At 47.4% G+C, this 17,943-nt stretch overlaps 1 protein-coding gene across 3 annotated transcripts in view; it reads left to right on the top strand.

The window, feature by feature from the left end:
* The window catches only part of Dapk2 (death associated protein kinase 2), a 127,088-nt gene that overhangs the window by 71,389 nt on the left and 37,756 nt on the right, over positions 1-17,943 (top strand). For all 3 annotated transcript variants that reach the window (XM_037207395.1, XM_037207394.1, XM_037207393.1), the window contains one exon: positions 8,980-9,118. In XM_037207395.1, the coding sequence (XP_037063290.1) occupies positions 8,980-9,118 (139 nt within the window). The remainder of the gene's footprint in view (positions 1-8,979; positions 9,119-17,943) is intronic.

The following is a 17,943-nucleotide window of genomic DNA, read 5'->3' as shown; positions in this document are numbered from 1 at the left end:
GGATTTCCTAAAGGAGGAGGACTTCTGGGGAGAGGAGGACATCCTGGGGGAGGACTTCCTAGAGGAGGAATTCTGAAGGTTTTTGCTTGGACTTGGTGACTCTTGTTGGACTGGTCAGAAGTTTTTGGCATTTGAGTCCTCACTGGGCAGTAGGCTTGTCCTGGGGTTGGTCATAAGGGTTATTGTCCTCTTGCTCATTTTCAGAACTTACTTGTTCATTCGTCAGTGTTTTTCTCACACAGCATCTCACTAATGTAGTTCAGGCTGGTCTAGACCTCATGACACTCGTGGCTCAGCCTATGAAGTGCTGCGTTGACAGATGTGTGAGTTTATAGATGTGTGTCACCACATGTGTATAATGTGTGTGCACATGTATGTGTTCAGTATATGTACACATGCGTGCATGTGCCTCTGTGTGTGGAGGCCAGAGGAGAACATCCAGTGTCCTGCAAGACCGTTCTCTGCCTTATTTCCTCGAAACAGGTTCTCTCCCTGAAACTGGAGTTGGGCTGGCAGCCTGCAGACCCCACTGAAACTCCCGTTCCTGCTCTGCACAGTGCTAGGGTTACAAGTATGCATGACTACACCCAGATTTTTACTTGGGTCCTGAGGATTTGAACTCAGGTCCTCATGTTTCCAGAACCACCGCTCTTACCTGCTGAGTCATTTCCCCAGCCCCTTACTTGCAGTTTGAATGGTCACTGTTCCCAGTGCTCTCTTTCAGCAGCTGTTGTCTGGTCTGGTGCTTCCTTTAATGTCCGCTAAAGGGGCTGGCACCAGAAGACATGTCAAGCCCTGACTCCTGTTCCCTTCAGCTGTCTTTAGCCCATCTGGTCATGGCAGTTGGAGGGAGGATTAGGAAGGATTTTGTTGTCTGTCTAAGTTGACTTCTGTGTGGCACTAAGATTACATTCAGTGTCTCAGTAGCTGAACTCATGTCATATCTGGAGAATGTTCCTTTGCAGCTCTAAATGCCCTGGGTCCTCCTGGGCTCCAGGATGGTAGCGAGTGATACCCTGGCAAGTGCTCCTAGGTGTTGCTGATGCTTCCTAGTGTCCTAGGCCCAGCAACTGTGGCAACATTGTTTCTCCTTGTGCAGGTCATTTATACACTGTTGCTGGATCCTAACGCTGTTGCTGGGGGAGGGGGGTGAGAAGGCACAGACACTGGGAGTCAGTTGAAGGCAAACAACAAACTTGTTTATTCAATAACGAAAAACTTGTTTATTCAATAACGGGGAAGGCTTATATACCCTCCTCCCAGCACCCAGTCTGTGTCCCAATCTGGTGGCATTATGTGGTCATCCCCCATTGGCTGGGCATGATCAAGAACTCTGACAGTGATCAGGAACTCTGACAGCGCCTGTTGCTAGGTCCTCAGGCCGACTTCAGGTTGGCTCATAAGGAAGTATGTTATGTGCATGCCTTGGCAACTGGTCTGAGCCAATTTCCTCGACCCTATGGGCCTGTCCTGCTATAATACACGTTATCAGAAGGACTCTGGAAAATATTTCACCAGGTGTACCAACCTGCAAGGGAGAAGGGGTTGACCCTGAGAACACTATTACAGAAGAGAGCAGCCAGACTCTTAGCCTTTGCTTTACATATTAAAGCTGGAGATATTTGATTTGGGGTGTGAGCTGAAAGAAGCTTGGAAGGGGCCAGGTGGTGGTGGTGGCATGAGCCTTTAATCTCAGCACTGGGGAGGCAGAAACAGGCAGAACTCTGGGAGTTTGAGGCCAGTCCCTGTAGAAGAAGAGGAGGAAGAGGAAGAGGAAGAGGAGGAAGCAGCTTGGGAGGAGATGGGAAATGACTCAGGACAGAGGTCTTAGACTTGAGAGACTTTTGGGTAAAAACTATGTTGCCAGGTTTGTAGTGACTTTGATGTGTCCTCCCTTCCAGAGTAACTTGGGTTTCGTGATGTAGAGAGAGCAAGGTGAAAGGGTCCCATGGTGATCTGGCTTTAAGTCCTGGTTTTGTCACTCACCAGCTGTGTGACCCAGGGCGAGTCACTTGCTCTCTCTGACCCCCGTTTCCTCCTGTGACCAATGGGGACAGAGAAGTAATCTGCATTCCTGCAGGTAGATGTGAGGGTGGAGTGACAGAATATTCAGGAAGGCATGTTTGTAGGAATGGTGAACTCTGAATAAACTTTCTGAGACCTCCTCCAGCACTGTACCCCTGCAGTGACATTGTACCTAGTTTTCACTTCAAGGACTTATCAAGGGCCTCCCGGCACTGGTCCAGCCTTGAGTCAGGAGTCCTCCCAGCCTGAGGTGTCCAGGAGACATCCTTTCTCATTCTTGTTTCAAGAAGAAAAGCTGACGCCCTGGAACTTGCACACTGACCATCCCAAGGTTAAGGCTGTGGAAGGACTGGGCCTCCACCCTAGCCTGGGGAAGAGACTCAAAGCGACCCTAGCAGCAACTGTGAGCTTCCAGTGCCTGTCCCAAGTCAGAGTGGGGACAGGATGCTGGATGATGTCACCGTGAGACACAGAAAATGCTGTGTGTGCTCGACTCCTCCCCAGCACCCGGTCAGCCCCTGAGGGCCACACCCAGCTCACCCTGAGCAGAGAGGGTCAGCAGTGTGCACAGCAGATTTGCTCCATGGGTACCTGCATCCCCTTCCCCAGACCTTGAACACTAGTCCTGTTTCTGTCATAAAAGTACCCCAACAGAAGCAACTTGAGGGAGGACGGGTTTACTTTGGCTCCTATTTTGAGGGTGTAGTCCGTCATGGCAGGAAAGGCACACTGGTCACGTTGCAACCACAGCCACAAATCGGAGATTGGTGAATGTCGGCGCATAGCTCGCTTTCTCTTTTTCATCCAGTCCAATAGAATTGAATATTGACCACGTGTAGTTCTAAATTTTCCAGTAGCCATATTAAATAAATAAAAAGTAATAGGTGAGCTAATTTTAATAATAATTTTATTGAGCCCAACACATACTGACTTTATTATGTAGCCAGTATGAAGTTATGAGTTATATATATATATATATTATATATATATATATGTGTGTGTGTGTGTGTGTGTGTGTGTGTTGTGTGTTTTAATTCTAAGTCTACATAAGCTGATGTGGATTTGACATTTAGAGTGCAGATCCTCTTGTAGGTAATGCACTGACTGGTTAAAGTGCACAGCAGTTCTATCTAAACAGTAAACTTGTGCTTAGTGAAGAAATTTTATTCTGCATCAGTTTTTGTGTTTAAATTGGATAAAAAAAAATTCAGTTCCTTAGTCACATTAGCCATATTCCAAGTGCTCAGTAGCCACACACGTTTAGTGGCCAAATATCATTGAGCAGACTCGATAGAGAGGGCTGGTGAGGTGGCTTCAACAAACAGAGCGCTCGTGCGCAGGCCGGGACGGTCCCGTGCACTATTACGGAGGTGTGGGAAACGCAGGAAAGGCCAGTTCTGTAGTTTTCTACATATTATTTTATGAAGTATTATGTGTAAGTTAAGGACCATCTAGATTATCTTGAGCGCATGAAGAAGGCACATTTCATAAAAGCAGAGACAGGAAGCTCTAGGGGCCATCTTGCCCAATCTGCTCTTTTTCAGGCGAGAAAAACCACCGAGGCTTGCCTAGAGCAGGGAAAGGAGACACCAGGTCACAGCCAGGCAGGGCTAGCATTTATTCCTTTTGTCATCTGTCCTAGTCTGTTCAGACTGTGACGTTCATCCCCCTTTACCCCCCAATTAATGCCATCCTCTCATGTAAAATATGTCTATGCTATCCTAAGAGGCTGGAGAAGTCTTCACTGATGTCAGCATTAGGGTTTAACTCTGATGACGCACCAGACACGGTGGCCCAGGCCTTTAGTCCCAGTACTCGGGAGGCAGAGGTAGGCAGATAGATATTGATGAGCTTGAAACCAGCCTGGTCTACAGAGTGAGTTCTAGGCCAGCCAGAGCTACAAAGCGAGACCCCATCTTAAAAAAGAAAGCAAGCAAACAAACAAAAGCCAATGTCTTGGAGAGGACATATAAGTCAGCTATGGGTGGGTGATTCGCTCTGAGGTAAATTAGTTGAAATGGGAGCATCACACAAGCATTGTGGTTTTAAAATTCAGTGTGTGGTAGGTATAGTATAGATCTTTCTATCTCAAAGGAGCAAATTAGGAAAAAAAAAATGAGTGACAGGTCTTGAGTCAGCAAGACCTCACAGCTTTAGAACCATTTGGCCATACTATTTTGTCTTTCAGGCCGACTAGGGCACCCACAGACCCTGCATAACAGCTTTGGGTAACCTTGCCCCTGTCTTTGCTGGGAGCAGCCCACACCATAGCTCTCACAGGTTGGAGTCGCCTGACTGTGGCTCTTCCAGACTAGAATTGTTCGCACACCTGTGGACCTACTGGTCTGGAGTCTCCGGGGAACCCCATTCCCATGGCCTGCTGGGTATTACTGTAGTGAGCACTCTCTGCATTGGCCTCCACCCACACCACAGTTCTCTTTCCAGGGGCCACCAAACTCTGAGGCATCCTTTGAAATCCAAGTAGCCACACCCCCACAGCTTTGCTTGGCACAGAGCAGTCACGTCAGGAGCCAGTGGGAGCCACACCTGGTGTGACTGATGTGCGTGGTGTTAGAGTTCAGGAAGCTAAGGCCTCCGTATGAACCAGTACTGGGCAGTGGTAGGGTTCGTCCCTTGATAGGGTTCTGTCCTCCGGGCCCTGAATGTGGCCTTCTGATGGGAGTGGAGCTCTTTCCCTCCACGAAGTCTAAGATGACTTGAACTCATTATCTCATTGTCTTGGACAATAGGCCCTTTATCCAGCTGACTAATCTCCGCATTGTCTGGATGAATAGCACCTGGCCTCCCTAGGGATCCGAGATCCGTGTAAGTCTCCTTATCAAGCAAGCCTCAGGCACACCTGTGTTCCCTCCTCCACAGTTTGCTCATTTTTTTCTTCCCAGTAGGAATAGTCTGGAAAAAACTTCCAACTTTTATGTTTTCCTATTTATTCTAACTAATAATTCTATTTTTAAAATACTGCTCTTTGGACCAGTGAGATTGCTCAGTAGTAAGGGTGCCTGCCACCAAGCCTGATGAGTTTGATCCCTGGGACCCACGTGGTGGGAGGAGAAAACCACCTCCTGCAAGTTGTACACACATACCACATGCATAGACTCACACAGGCAGACACACATGCATACATACTACATTTTAAAAAAAAATGATCCTCCTCTTTTACATTTCACTGTGTCAAGAGGAACCAGACCACTTAATCAGCACGATGCCTAGACATTTTCTCAGCCAGATATCCAATCTCATCACTCACAAGTTCAACCTTCCATAGATATTAGCACATAAACAAAATTTGTTGGGGGATATTCGATCACACTGTAAACCCCAAGTTTGCATTAGCATTAATTAAATAAAATTTACCTTGGGTCAGGAGGCTTCATTAGCAACTAGCTGGCAGAAAGTAATCATAGAGCCTTAGAGGGGATCCGGGAGAGATAGAGAGACACAGGAAGTAGAAGGGAGGGATTTGGAGTGGCACAGCCTTTTCCGGTTTGGCCAAGCAGAAGGAGAGAAAATTAACTAGTAGCTACTCAACTTTTCAGAGCTCACAGGTTTTCATCCCAGCCTTTGAATCTCCGAGTTTTTGTGAGGTTTTGTTTGTTTGTTTTTTCGAGACAGGGTTTCTCTGTGTTGTTTTGGTGCCTGTCCTAGATCTCGATCTGTAGACCAGGCTGGCTTTGAACTCACAGACATCCTCCTGGCTCTGCCTCCCAAGTGCTGGGACTAAAGGCGTGCACTACCACTGCCTGGCTTGAATTTCGAGTTTTATTCCTAATTAGAATGATAGAGATTTAGTTAAAGCTACTTTTAGCAGCAGTGACAGAGCCAGTACATGCAGGAGCAGAATTCTCACTAGACTGCGGCCTGAGTGTCCAGGTTGCTGCTGGAGAAGCAGGCCTTAACTTCAGAGTTGGAGTTACTGACTGAGATAGCAGTAGATTAAGGCACAGATACTGTGTTAAGTTAAAACAACACAAATTAAGTGAAATTTCTCTGCTGTTTTATTACAAGAATGGTCTCTGTTTTATTGACTGATGCTGTGTCCTCAGTTCCAACTGCAATCCTCATCAGAATGGTGATTGCCATCTGTATTTATCAGCATTCTGTTCAGAACCACTCTGATGCTTTCAGGATGTTGAGACTCCCTCCTCTTATTCTCTGCCCTCCCCTCCCCAGAACCATTCCCTGCAGTTCATTGATGACATTGAAACTTATTCCAGCAGGCATTTTACAACTCCTCTGGCCTCAGCTGCCTCTTATTTAGTTCTGAAGCCACCTCCATATTTTTAGTGTGTGTGTGTTTGTTGGTCACAGTTATCACCCCACTCAATATAAACTTCCTATCTTAGGTTCTTCAAGTAGCTATATAACAAAATTCCATAAACTGGGTGGCTTATCAAAACAGAAGTTTATTTCTTAGACTTCTCAAGGCTGGGAAATTCAAGATCAAGACACCAGGAGACTTGTCTGGGGAGAATTTGTTTCTTAGATAGTGGTCTTCCTGGATAACTGAAAGGTTTCTGGGGTTCGTGGGAAACACAGGTACCTGGATATCCTGTAGTCAAGGGGCAGGAGTTAGTCTGAGAGCCAACCAACCTCTTAAAGAACCTAGATCTAAATGGGAGATGGTGGCGCACGCCTTTAATCCCAGCACTCGGGAGGCAGAAGCAGGCAGATCTCTGTGAGCTTGAGGCCAGTCTGGTCTACAGAGCGAGTTCCAGAACAGCCAGGGCTGTTACACAGAGAGACTCTGTCTCAAAAAAAAAAAAAAAAAAAAAAAAAAAAAAAAAAAAAAAAAAAGGATATACCACTCACAAAATACACTAGAAAACAAAGTTTCCCAGTACCAGGGGAAACACTGGGGCAGTTGTCCTTTTGGGTAGGAGATTTGTTGGAAGAATTATTAGTGCCATAGATAGACAGGTAGACATGCCAAGGGTTTTGAAGAGAGTTTAGGCCCCCAGGGCTAAGTGATCTCTTTTGTAGATTCCAGAGGGGACAGAGTGATCCCATACTTTGTAGTTGAGAAGTAGCCTATAGTACATGCTTGTGACTAGGCCGTCACCGGTTCCGGGGTGGTAGGGAAAGGGCAAAGATTTGGTCCTTTGGTTACTGTGTGTGTCTGTCATATGGGTTGTGCTGCCGGCAGCCCCGATTATAAAGCTTCTCTTGGGGAAGCGAGGATCCTAGGCCCCAGACAGCCGTGGCAGGGCACCTGTTGTTGTTTTTTATAGCAGCTGTGAGGGTAGAGACAGAAGTCTGAGTGACTGCTAGCCCAGACGTACCAGTTATGACCTCAGCAACTGCAAGGTCTTTATTTCATCCCAGTTTACCTCTGCATTATTTCGTTTTTGTCCTTTTTGAGCTAGAGTCTTACTCTGTATCCCTGGCTAGGCTGGAAGTGGCTGTATAGACTGGGCTGACCTCAAGTTTGGGACAGTCCTCCTGCTTTTGTCCTTCAAGTCCTTGAGACTGGGGTTCTGTAATTTTAATTATTACACACACCACACTTCGCACGATATTTGTAAGTTACAGAAGAGCTAAGCAAAGAAAAACATGCTATATAGGATCCTTCTATGTAGCTCTGGCTGTCTTGGAACACAGAGGTCTGCCTGCCTCCATCTCCTAAGTTCTGGCATTAAAGGTATGTGCCACCAAGCCTGGCTAAACTGTAGGATTTTAAAAGACAAGGCAGAGCTATGCCAGGACTGTGGGCCTGGCTCAGTGGGTAACATGCTTGCTGCATAATCGTGAAGACCTAGGTTCGAATCCACAGTTCCCACATAGAAGCTGCACGTCTCTAATTACTGGGGAAGAAGAGGTGGGAAGAGCTTGCTGGCCTCAAGTCTAGCTGAATCCATGAGCTGTCACTGGACCAGAGAGAGGCCTTGTCCTAAAATATAAGGCAGAGAGCACTTGAGACAGACACTTGACGTCAACCTCTTGCTCTTACATGCATGTGTACACAAACATACGCACATCCAGAGCGACGTGTAAAGGGTCAGTACAAACAAAATACTCCCAGAGATCAGACACTAGGTCTGGAGAGCTTCCAACTGGCAGTCCCAGAGCAGGGGCAGTCACGCTTACTTGAGTCCAGGACAGTTAGAATTTGTTACTTGGTGATCTACAGGGCAAAGGCACATTGGAGGGGTCCATGACAGTGGTGGGGTGGGGTGCCATGCTGCAGTCTGTGGTTCCTCCATTCATAAATCTGGGGTGAGGGGAGTGTGTCGTTCATTGGTCTGATGGGTGCAATGAGCTCTCGAGATACTTTTTATTAACACAGATAATTCACTCACCACTGTCTGCCTTCTGGGTGTCCCGGGCCAAGGGTATTTGTTCATGTGGCCAAACAAGATGCCAGGCCAGGGGCTGGGGAGATGGTTCAGCAGGTGAAGGGGCTTGCTGCCCAGCCTGACAGCCCAAGTTCAATCCCTGGAGCAAACACGGTTGGAAGCAGAGCACTGCCTCCAGCAAGTTGTCCTCTGACTTCCGCCTGCATGCCATGGCATGCATGCCCCACCCTCACCAACCAACTCACTAGCTAGACGCCACGTCATTGTACCTTATAAGGCATTGATACCCAACATGGAGGGGCTTCGGATGAACTGCTGCTCTATCTAAGATGTAATTCAGGGCAGGGCACAGCCTGCTCTTTACAGGGGAAGGGTAATATCCGGAGTAATGAGGGACCTGGGCCTAGAGCACTAGCAGAGGTCTTTCTGGGAACACGCTAATAGTGGTTCTTGACTCTGAGGTTCAACAGAAAGCAGACAGAAGCAAAGCCAATATTTGATGCCTAGGTTAGCTCCAGGCAGGGCAAGAGGGATTCTATTTTCCAGAGAATCTGAGGCGGGTGTAGACCCTGGACCCATCACCCAGGCCTCATGACATGCAAAACTAACTGGGCTGGCCCTCCCCGCCAATGTCTTCCAGAGTGTCCGGAGGAGAACTGTTTGATTTCCTGGCCCAGAAGGAGTCGTTAAGTGAGGAGGAGGCCACCAGCTTCATTAAGCAGATCCTGGACGGGGTGAACTACCTTCACACAAAGAAAATTGCCCACTTTGATCTCAAGGTCAGTAAGGGGAATAAAACAAAAGAAGTGTTTAGGAAGAAGGGACCCTGTCCCCTTATCATTCATAGGAAGGGTCACAGGCCCACTCATCACCTTCAGCCCCAAATCCTGACCTTGGGGGCGGGGTGGAGATGGTGGTGAATAGCCTGTTACAAGTATCCACCTCAATTCACTTTTCCTTTTAGCACATGGGGCTGACAAAAGATGCCCTTTGATCAACTAGAAACACTGTTATCTCTTCCAGACAGTAGATGATGTGTAGTTAAAAACAAAACAAAGCCAGCCAGGAAAAACTTAAAGCAAAACCCATTTTACAAGAGGAAACTGATTGACAAGGAAGAGCTAAGTCATGAGTGGGCAGGACAAGCAGGCTTTGCAGAATTGCTGAGGTTGGCTGACACTCTAGACCCAGCACAGCGTGGCCTCTGTCTCCTCACCAGAGATTATAGATCTTGGAGCCCAAGGACCATTGGCTGCCTGCTCCTGATCATTTGTGGTAACTGGTGTTCAGGGTCAGGAAAGTTCATCGTGACCACATAGAAGTGCATAGAGTATGACTGTGGCCGAGGCAGAGGGATTGACTCTCTGAGTGAGCTCTGGAGCATGCACTGATTGATGGGTCTCTGCAGGGAGCTGACTCACGGAAGTCCCTCAACTCATGTGCAGACTCCTGTTTCTGGGAGAACACCATCCGCTGTTAGTTGTCATGACTTCTTTATTTGCTTTTGAGTCGTGGTCTTATGCAGCCCAGGCTGGCCTTGAACTCTTGATTCTCCTGCCCCTGCTTCCCAGGTGCTGGGCTTATTCGGATGCACCACCACACCTGGCTGTCTAATCAGTGCTCTCTGCAGAAAGCCTCCTGCTCTTTTGTGTACTGGGCTTTGTTCCTCCTCTCAAGGAGATTGATGCAGGAGACAGATAAAAAAGATAATCATTCTAAGAGTGTGACAGAGGAAAGCACCTGGGAGCTGGCGAGACTGAAGGGCAGACCTCTGACTGATCCTGAAGTGACCAGAGAGGGCTGCCCAGAAAACCTGGCATTTGAATTTTCTAAAGAATCGACAGGGCTTTGCAGAGGGAAAGGACCGTGTCCAGGTGTCCATGATCACAGTAACAGCACAATGCATTCAATGCATTATAGAATGCATTATAGGAAGAGCCTGGGAAGAGGGCAGGGGGAGTTGAGAGACGCTGACGGTGAGCTGAGGAGGTGCCCTTTACCTTTTGCCCCTTGCCCTTTACTTTGAGAGGTGAAGGGGGTCAGGTTAGCAGGCATCTATTTCAGCTGGCTTCCTTCTGGCTGGGAAGATGGATGGAATGGAGACGGCTGGGCAGCTGGGGGCCCGGCAGTAATTAGATGAGGTATGCAGTAATTCAGGGGTCAACCTCAGAATTGCTTAGGTGCCTAGTTTCATGTGAAAGTTAGGATGAGGCCACATCTACAGTGACACCAGTTCTGGTTTGAGGGACTTCCCCAGAGAGAATGTGACATGCGCACAGTCTTACGGCAGCCACCCCAGGGGGCGGGTTCAGTTCCCATGTCCCAATTCTTATTCTAGCATGGTCCCCCTCCTCATGCCAGTTGTCACAGTATTTTGAATTACTTCTACTGAAGATGTCTTACAGAGTCCCCTCAGTTGTCACCAAATAAAAATAAAAATCCGGCCCAGCGGAGGGTGGGACTGGGCAAGCTTTTGAATAGTGGGGAGGTGATAGAGCAGGCAGGTAATGGTCTACCTGGATTGCTTCTGTGTCTCTTTCCTGGTAGCACCGTGTGCAGTTAACTTATTTTCTTAGGTCTTTCCTGGCTCCTGGACACTGCCTCCAAATGGGCTCCTCTTGTCTTTTCTCTGGAGGCTGGTAGAAGTGGGCGGGTTTGCTGTGGTCAAGGGGAGCCTGGGTTGGAGTCAGCCGTGTTGAACTTTATACCTCATTCCGCCATACCCCGGAAGGCACCTGAACCTTGGTTTTTCAGCCCTGTTGCAGAGAGTACCACCTACCTGGCAGAGTTGGCATAAGAGGGAAGCAGTGTGAAGTGATGCATACAGATGTGTGTTGCATGCTGTTATTGTTATCTCCCTTCTCAGAAGAGTGGGAAAGAAAACACAACTCTTATTACAATGTTTTGGGCTCTGCTAGACTAGGAAAACAAACTCTGGTAATGTGGTTCTTACACTGGCCTGTGAGAGCTGAGACTTCTTGTTGTGGGGTGGCTGATGGAGCTATTTCTAGCTCTCAGGCTCAGCCTGGACATTTTGCATGGCCTAGAGACAGCCTGAGTTTACCCTGGTACATATAGGGTAAGGATGCTGCTAACCCCGCTCATGGCCCTGCATCCTCGGGGTATACAGACTCTGAACTTCTTGCTTCCCCTTTCTCACGGGTACCTTGGCCTAGGCCCAGATAGGCAACTTGGGGGAATGATGTGCAGCAGGACCACAAACAGATTTTCCTCATGGTTGGGAGATACCTCCCGTACCTAGAATGTAGCTTTGTGTGCTATTGGACTGGAATTTTCCACTAACTTCTCAGGATACAGCCAGCTGGTAGCCTAGAAGAGGTTTCTTGGTCCCATGTTGCTTCCTGCCATCTAAAATTCACATATTCCTCTTAGTTTTCCTTTTATGTGAAGAGCTTGTTTCCCCCGACTTGCCTGTGTTTCTTTTACTCCTCAAGAAGAAAGCCTGGCTTCCCTAGGACACAGCCACCATGCCATCTCCATGCTCCACCCCTTACCTCTCTTTCCAGCTCGAAGGAGCCATGGCTGAGGAGGGTCAGCTGTCTGGCTGCCTTGGTGATATGAATGACATCCTGGGAAGCTGTCTTAGTTTCTTTGCCTGGTGTTGAGATAAAATACCGTGACAAAGGCAACTCCAGGGAGAAAAGGTTTATTTCCGCTCACAGCTAAGGGACCGGTCCACCTTGAAGTCGGAGCAGCAGAGCTTGAAGCAGCTGGGCCCTGCAGATAGTCAGGAAGCGGAGAGGGAATGAACCCATGCTCATGCTTACCTCGCTTTCTCCATTCTATAGAGTCCTGGGTCCCCTTTTCAGGAAGGGTCCCACCCACGATAAATAGAGGTCTTTCCACGCCCATTAACATGGAAGATAAGCCAGCGGCTGTGGCGCCGCGCCTTTAATCCCAGCACTCGGGAGGCAGAGCCAGGAGGATCTCGGTGAGTGCGATGCCAGCCTGGTCTACAGAGCGAGATCCAGACAGGCTCTAAAACTACACAGAGAAACTTTGTCTCAAAAAAAAAAACCAAAAAACTAAAACAAAAAAGAAACAACAACAACAACAACAACAAAAACAATCATGAAGTTAATCCTCCACATACATGCCCACAGGCCCATCTTCCAGGCAATTCTGGAGACCATGAATGTGTGTTGCATCCTCTCTACTCTTCCTTTTCCCTTCCCAGGGCCTTCCTGCTCATCCTCTAAGACCCCAGCAGGAGTTTGCTTTCCTCTGGAAAGCCCCTGCTATTAGGCAAAAGTGTAACTGAGAATTAGCCAGCCCCTGAGCTTCTGTTCCCAATGTGCAAACTGCAGGAGCATTGAGATTTTTATTTTTAAACTTTTATTGATTCTCTGTGGATTTCACATCACCCATTCTGATCCCACCTATCTCCCCATCCACTCTCTACCCTTGCAACCTCTCTCCCCCAAATAAAAACTAAATTTAAAAGAAAAACCAAAAACAAAACAAAACAATGAGACAAAACCAACTAACCAACCAACCAAAGAAAGAAAGAAGAATCTTGTCCTGGAAGCTGTGGTGTGGCCCTCTGAGTCACACAGTTTACCCTTTAGTCCGTTTATCTTTACTTGCAAGTCTTCATTGCTATGAGTCATGGGTCTGGTTCAAAGCCTCTGGTTTCTGCTATATCACCAGTAATGGGCTCTCCCTGGGGTTCCTCGTGGATTTCCTGCTGTTGTCCTGGGTCGTAAAGATCTTGCCATTTTGGAGCTATAGGTTCGTCCCCTTCACATGCTCTAACAGTTCATAGATGAGGTGGATAATGGGGTGGGCCCACTCATAGCCCTGGTTCTGGGCCTGGGTGGTAGCTGGGTTGGTCAGCCCACCAGCTTTCCCTCATGGTCACTACCCAGGGGAGCTCTCCATCACTGCCTGGGCTAGCTCACCCCCTGCAGCCTGCAGCAAGGGGCGGGGCCAGTTCTCCTGCTCTCAGGTCCTCAGATCAGGGTCACCCACACTCATATCTCCAGGGCCAGCTCTGCTGTTTTGCCCAGGCAAGGTGCAGGGCTCTCTGAGAGCACTGATCTTTATGAATCACTTTCTGTGGCGTGGTGCCTGGCATAGTATGAGTGAGTCACTGGGTGCTGAATAAATGAAGGAGCAAATGAATGAATGCCCTAGTGACAAGCAAGTGTGCTCATGAATGTTCAGCACCTAGCAGTTAGTTCGCCAGTACTCAAGTTTATTGAGGACCTACTGTAACACAGGGAAAAGCAATTAAACAGTGTGACGCTGCCACCCCTGCCTTCCAGGAGCCTAATGTCTTCCGGGAGATGGACACGGTCAGGCTTGGTGAAGAGGCCATCTGCAATAAAACCTAATAGGTCCTCACTCACCATGCCCACTTCCAAGGAGTGAGCTCTCTGCCTCAGGCAGAGCGGAGACCATTTCGGCACGTATTGTAACCTGGACACAGATTCGGTAGGCTAGAGTGGAAGAGCAAGGGGTGTTCCCCTGTTGGGAGGGACGTGGCCGACGGCCTGTTGGTATCAGCGACCATCAGCCAGGCTGTCCAGGGGTCAGGTCACCAGGAAATAGGCCTTAGTAACCTCACCTTTGAACATGGTCTCAGTACAAATAGCGACTTCTAGAAGGCGTTTACATGCCGTCTGGGTGTGGTTTCTCCCCTGAGCCTTTCCACCAACCAAATCCAGCCTGAGAACTCTGAAATAAACGGGGCGGGGGGCAGACTGATGGTATATTAAGCAAAAATAATAAACCATGAGAAATGACTAAAGTTGTATGTAATCCAGAAGCTCGAAACTCTGAGGAGGCTTTTAATTATTATGAACACTAGTAAGAGGGTAAACTCCAGAGCAAGGACTCCCCCAAAACCCAAGCTTCCAAGCTCCTTTATGCCCAGAATCATCCTTAGTGCTGTTTTTATGGTCATGGTATAATAGAGACCGCTGGTCGAGCTTCCCTTAGGGTGATAATGGTTAACACTTTAAAGACACAGTACTTTCTAGAATGCAGCATGCTTACCCCTTTTTCCTCACTTGATCCTCATGGCAGCAGAAGGTGATGTCATGTTTTTACACACCAAACAGTTGAGATTCAGAGAGATTAAGTAACATGCCCAGGACCACACAAGTATCAGATGACAGAGTGGCACTTGCTACTCATGCAGTTAATCCAGGCTCTGGGCTGGGCTACATACTTGGTTTGTGTTTCTGAACAGGGTCTCCTGTAAGCCAGGCCAGCTTCAAACTTGCTGTATAACCAAAGATGACTACATATACTCAGTCCTCCTGCCTGTGCCTCTCAAGTGACGGGCATGTGCCACCCACCATCCCTTGGCTTCTAATCTTATTCTTTACAGGGTTAGTTTCCTATCTGGTCACATCATTTTCTTTTTCTAAGATTTTAGTCTCATTTAAAAGCTGTATATTACTAGTTGGTATCGAGTGTGCATGCACTGGAGAGTGAGTAACTGGTCATGGGTTATGGGTACAGGGATGCGGAGAGAGAAAGAACTGTGTTCTTCAGTCTGCTAGGGCCAACATGTTCCCCATTTTAAGTTGAGCAAAAATGTTGTCCCCTCTTCTGTGCCCATTTCCTTTCCTGGCATGTTGGGGGTTCAGAGGTGTCTAACTCCCCCAGCTGTGTGTTGCCCTCTATCTGAGCCCAGCATCACATGGTTTCTTTGAAGTCCCATCGCAGCCTACCAGGAACCCCGATGCTGCAGCAGATCTCAGTCGGAATGGAAGACTCTTGATTCTAGAAGCAGCTAAGGAGAGTAGGAGAAGCAGGAAGACCTGGACTAAACCTGACTACACATTAGTCATGTGGCCTTGAATAACTTGCCTAACTTTATTATATATACCTCAGTTGCCTTGTCTGAAAAACTCCAGCACTAGCCTGCTCTTCTGAGATTCTGCAATGTTATTTTTGTGTGTTTGGGTTTGGTTTTAGGTGTTTTCTTCCTTTCTTCCTTCCTTCCTTCTTCCTCCTCCTCCTTCCCCTCTCTCTTTCTCTCCCCCTCTGTCTCTCTTTCTGAGACAGGGTATCATATTGGATGGCCTTAAACTCCCAGCGATCCTTCTGCCTCTGCTTCCAAGGGTTAGGATGACATCGATGAGCCACCACACTAGGCTCTACACAGGAGTGTTTTTCTGACATTGAGTTCTCTAGGGAAATGTATGTATATCCACAATTACTATACACATTCATGTATTATAATACATATATACTTTTTTTTTTTTTTTGGTTTTTCGAGACAGGGTTTCTCTGTGTAGCTTTGCGCCTTTCCTGGAACTCACTTGGTAGCCCAGGCTGGCCTTGAACTCACAGAGACCCGCCTGCCTCTGCCTCCTGAGTGCTGGGATTAAAGGCATGCACCACCACTGCCTGTCACATATATGCATTTACTGTCAATTTATGAAGGTTTATGGCACACACTTTACAAATGAAGTAAATATATAATTTTTATTGTAAATCCCAGATAGCAGATTGATTTTCATGTAACTTATAGCATTCCCTTGGTTCTTGCCAGACTCTTGTACATGGTCGTAGCCAACAAATGAATACATTTTGACAGGAGTGTAAGTTTGATATTATCTACGTTAAATGAGGTGAAAATGAGACAAATCATAGGGAAATTTACTTATTTAGTAAATGACCTGAGCAATTTTTCTACTGAATTTAGACATTAATTTTTGACTATCAGAAGTATAGTTGATTTTCTGTACTGTTCACAAAGCAGTTTCTATAGACATGGTATCCTCTTACGTTTGATCGCATTATTAAGCAATTTTCATAACTTTTAATAATCTAGAGTAAAAAAGTTAATAGGTTGTGATGGAGAGGTGACTTAGCAGTTGAGAGCACTGACTGCTGTTCTGGAGGACCTGGGCTTGCTTCCCAGCACCCACATAGTGACTCACACCTTTAACCCCAGTCCCAGGGGACCCATCACTCTCTTCCGGTCACTGTGGGCACTGCAAGCCATGGTACACAGTCAAGCAGGCAAATGCCCGTAAGATAAACAAATCTATTTAAGAAGAAGAAGAAAAGGAGAAGGAGGAAGAGGAGGAGGGGGCAGCGAGGAGGAGGAGGAGGAGGAAGAGAAGAAGAAGAGTTGAGGGCTGACTTGTAGTTTCAGTTTTTGTGGTAAATATATGCACTGTGGCCAATTTCAGTGGCATGCTGCTGTCTCTTACTGCCATGGGGTAGACAGATACAAAAGGTGGGAGTAACTGAAATAGACTAGACACTACTCAATTATAGTTCTATAAAAGGTAAATTATGACTCTTAATTATTTCTAGTTTTTAACTCAATTTACTTAAGTTTCAATTTTTGGTAAATAGCCCTGTTTAGCAATCACAAAATTCCTGTCGACTTGATGATCCACTCCCAGGAACCAGTTGCCTCCTGGTTCTCTGAGACCTGGTAAACAAAGGTACTCATGAGCAAGATAGTTCCGAATTCAGGGCTATGGTGGCAGCCGTGATGGAGCAATAATGACAGCTGGCATTCATTGAGCACTTATTATGAAGGCTAAAAGTAAAATTGAAAGAATGGTGACGTACCAATGGTAACAGGACTGGGGATATGGAGTTCACTGGGGGAACGCTTGCTCTGCGTGCACAGTTGGAGGGAATGGTGATGCCATATGAGGTTCTTTTCTGGTTCTCTGCATGTGTCTCTCATGTTATCCATGCAGCAGGCTACATCATAGAAAAGAGAGGTTACGAGGAAGCTCCTAGGACTTCACTGTGCCTCCTTAACTATCATGGGGATGGTGGTGCACACCTTTAACCCCAGCACTCAGGGGGCAGAGGCAGGCAGATCTCTGAGTTTGAGGCCAGCCTGGGCTATAGAGAGAGTTCCGGGACAGCCAGGGCTACACAGAGAAGCCCTGTCTTAAACAAAGAACAAAAAACAAAAAACCTAACCTAGCCATATTAATTTTCTCATTTGGCTGATGAACCAGCAAAAGCTCACGTAGGGGAGTGGCCTGCTGAGGTCACAGTTAGCATAGGGAGGAAATGGAACACAAATCTGTGTCTGTCTGATGCCAGAGTCACCCCTGGTGACAAATGCTGAGCACTCACTCACAAAGAGTCACTGTGATTCTTTGCAGCGCTTGTTTTACAACATTGACTGTGAGCCCCACTCCTGGAGTAGAAGTTAATTAATCTGGTCATCTTAATATGGTCCCCAGGGAATTCTGAGAAGCAACTGGCCCCTGAATCATGGGGGGCCCCCAAACAGCATGGAACTCAGAATATTAGCGCTCGGGTCAGATTCTTCATTGCTTAGACAGGGGCAGTAGCCAGTCTGACCTCATCTAGTGGCTCCACAGATCTGATGAGGAGTAAATACAGAGAGCCCGTCATGAGTGCTGGTTGTCACGTGGTCCTAGCTTGCATGGCCTTGAGTAGAGTTAGAGAGTCAGGTGTGGTAGTGGACCTGTTTGTTATCCCAGCACTTTGGAGGCGTAGGTCAGAGGACTACCAACCAGGTCTCCATAGCAGTAGTGAATCTTTACCTCTCTTCCTCCCAGCAGAGCAAAGATAGAATAGGCAGTGATCTTTCCTGCTTTCCTCAACAGAGGACCAGAGG

This window comes from Peromyscus leucopus, chromosome 7 (genome assembly GCF_004664715.2).
Source record: "Peromyscus leucopus breed LL Stock chromosome 7, UCI_PerLeu_2.1, whole genome shotgun sequence".
NCBI lineage: Eukaryota > Metazoa > Chordata > Mammalia > Rodentia > Cricetidae > Peromyscus > Peromyscus leucopus.
Note: the sequence above shows the minus strand (reverse complement) of the source record. Positions and strands in the feature narration are given on the sequence as shown.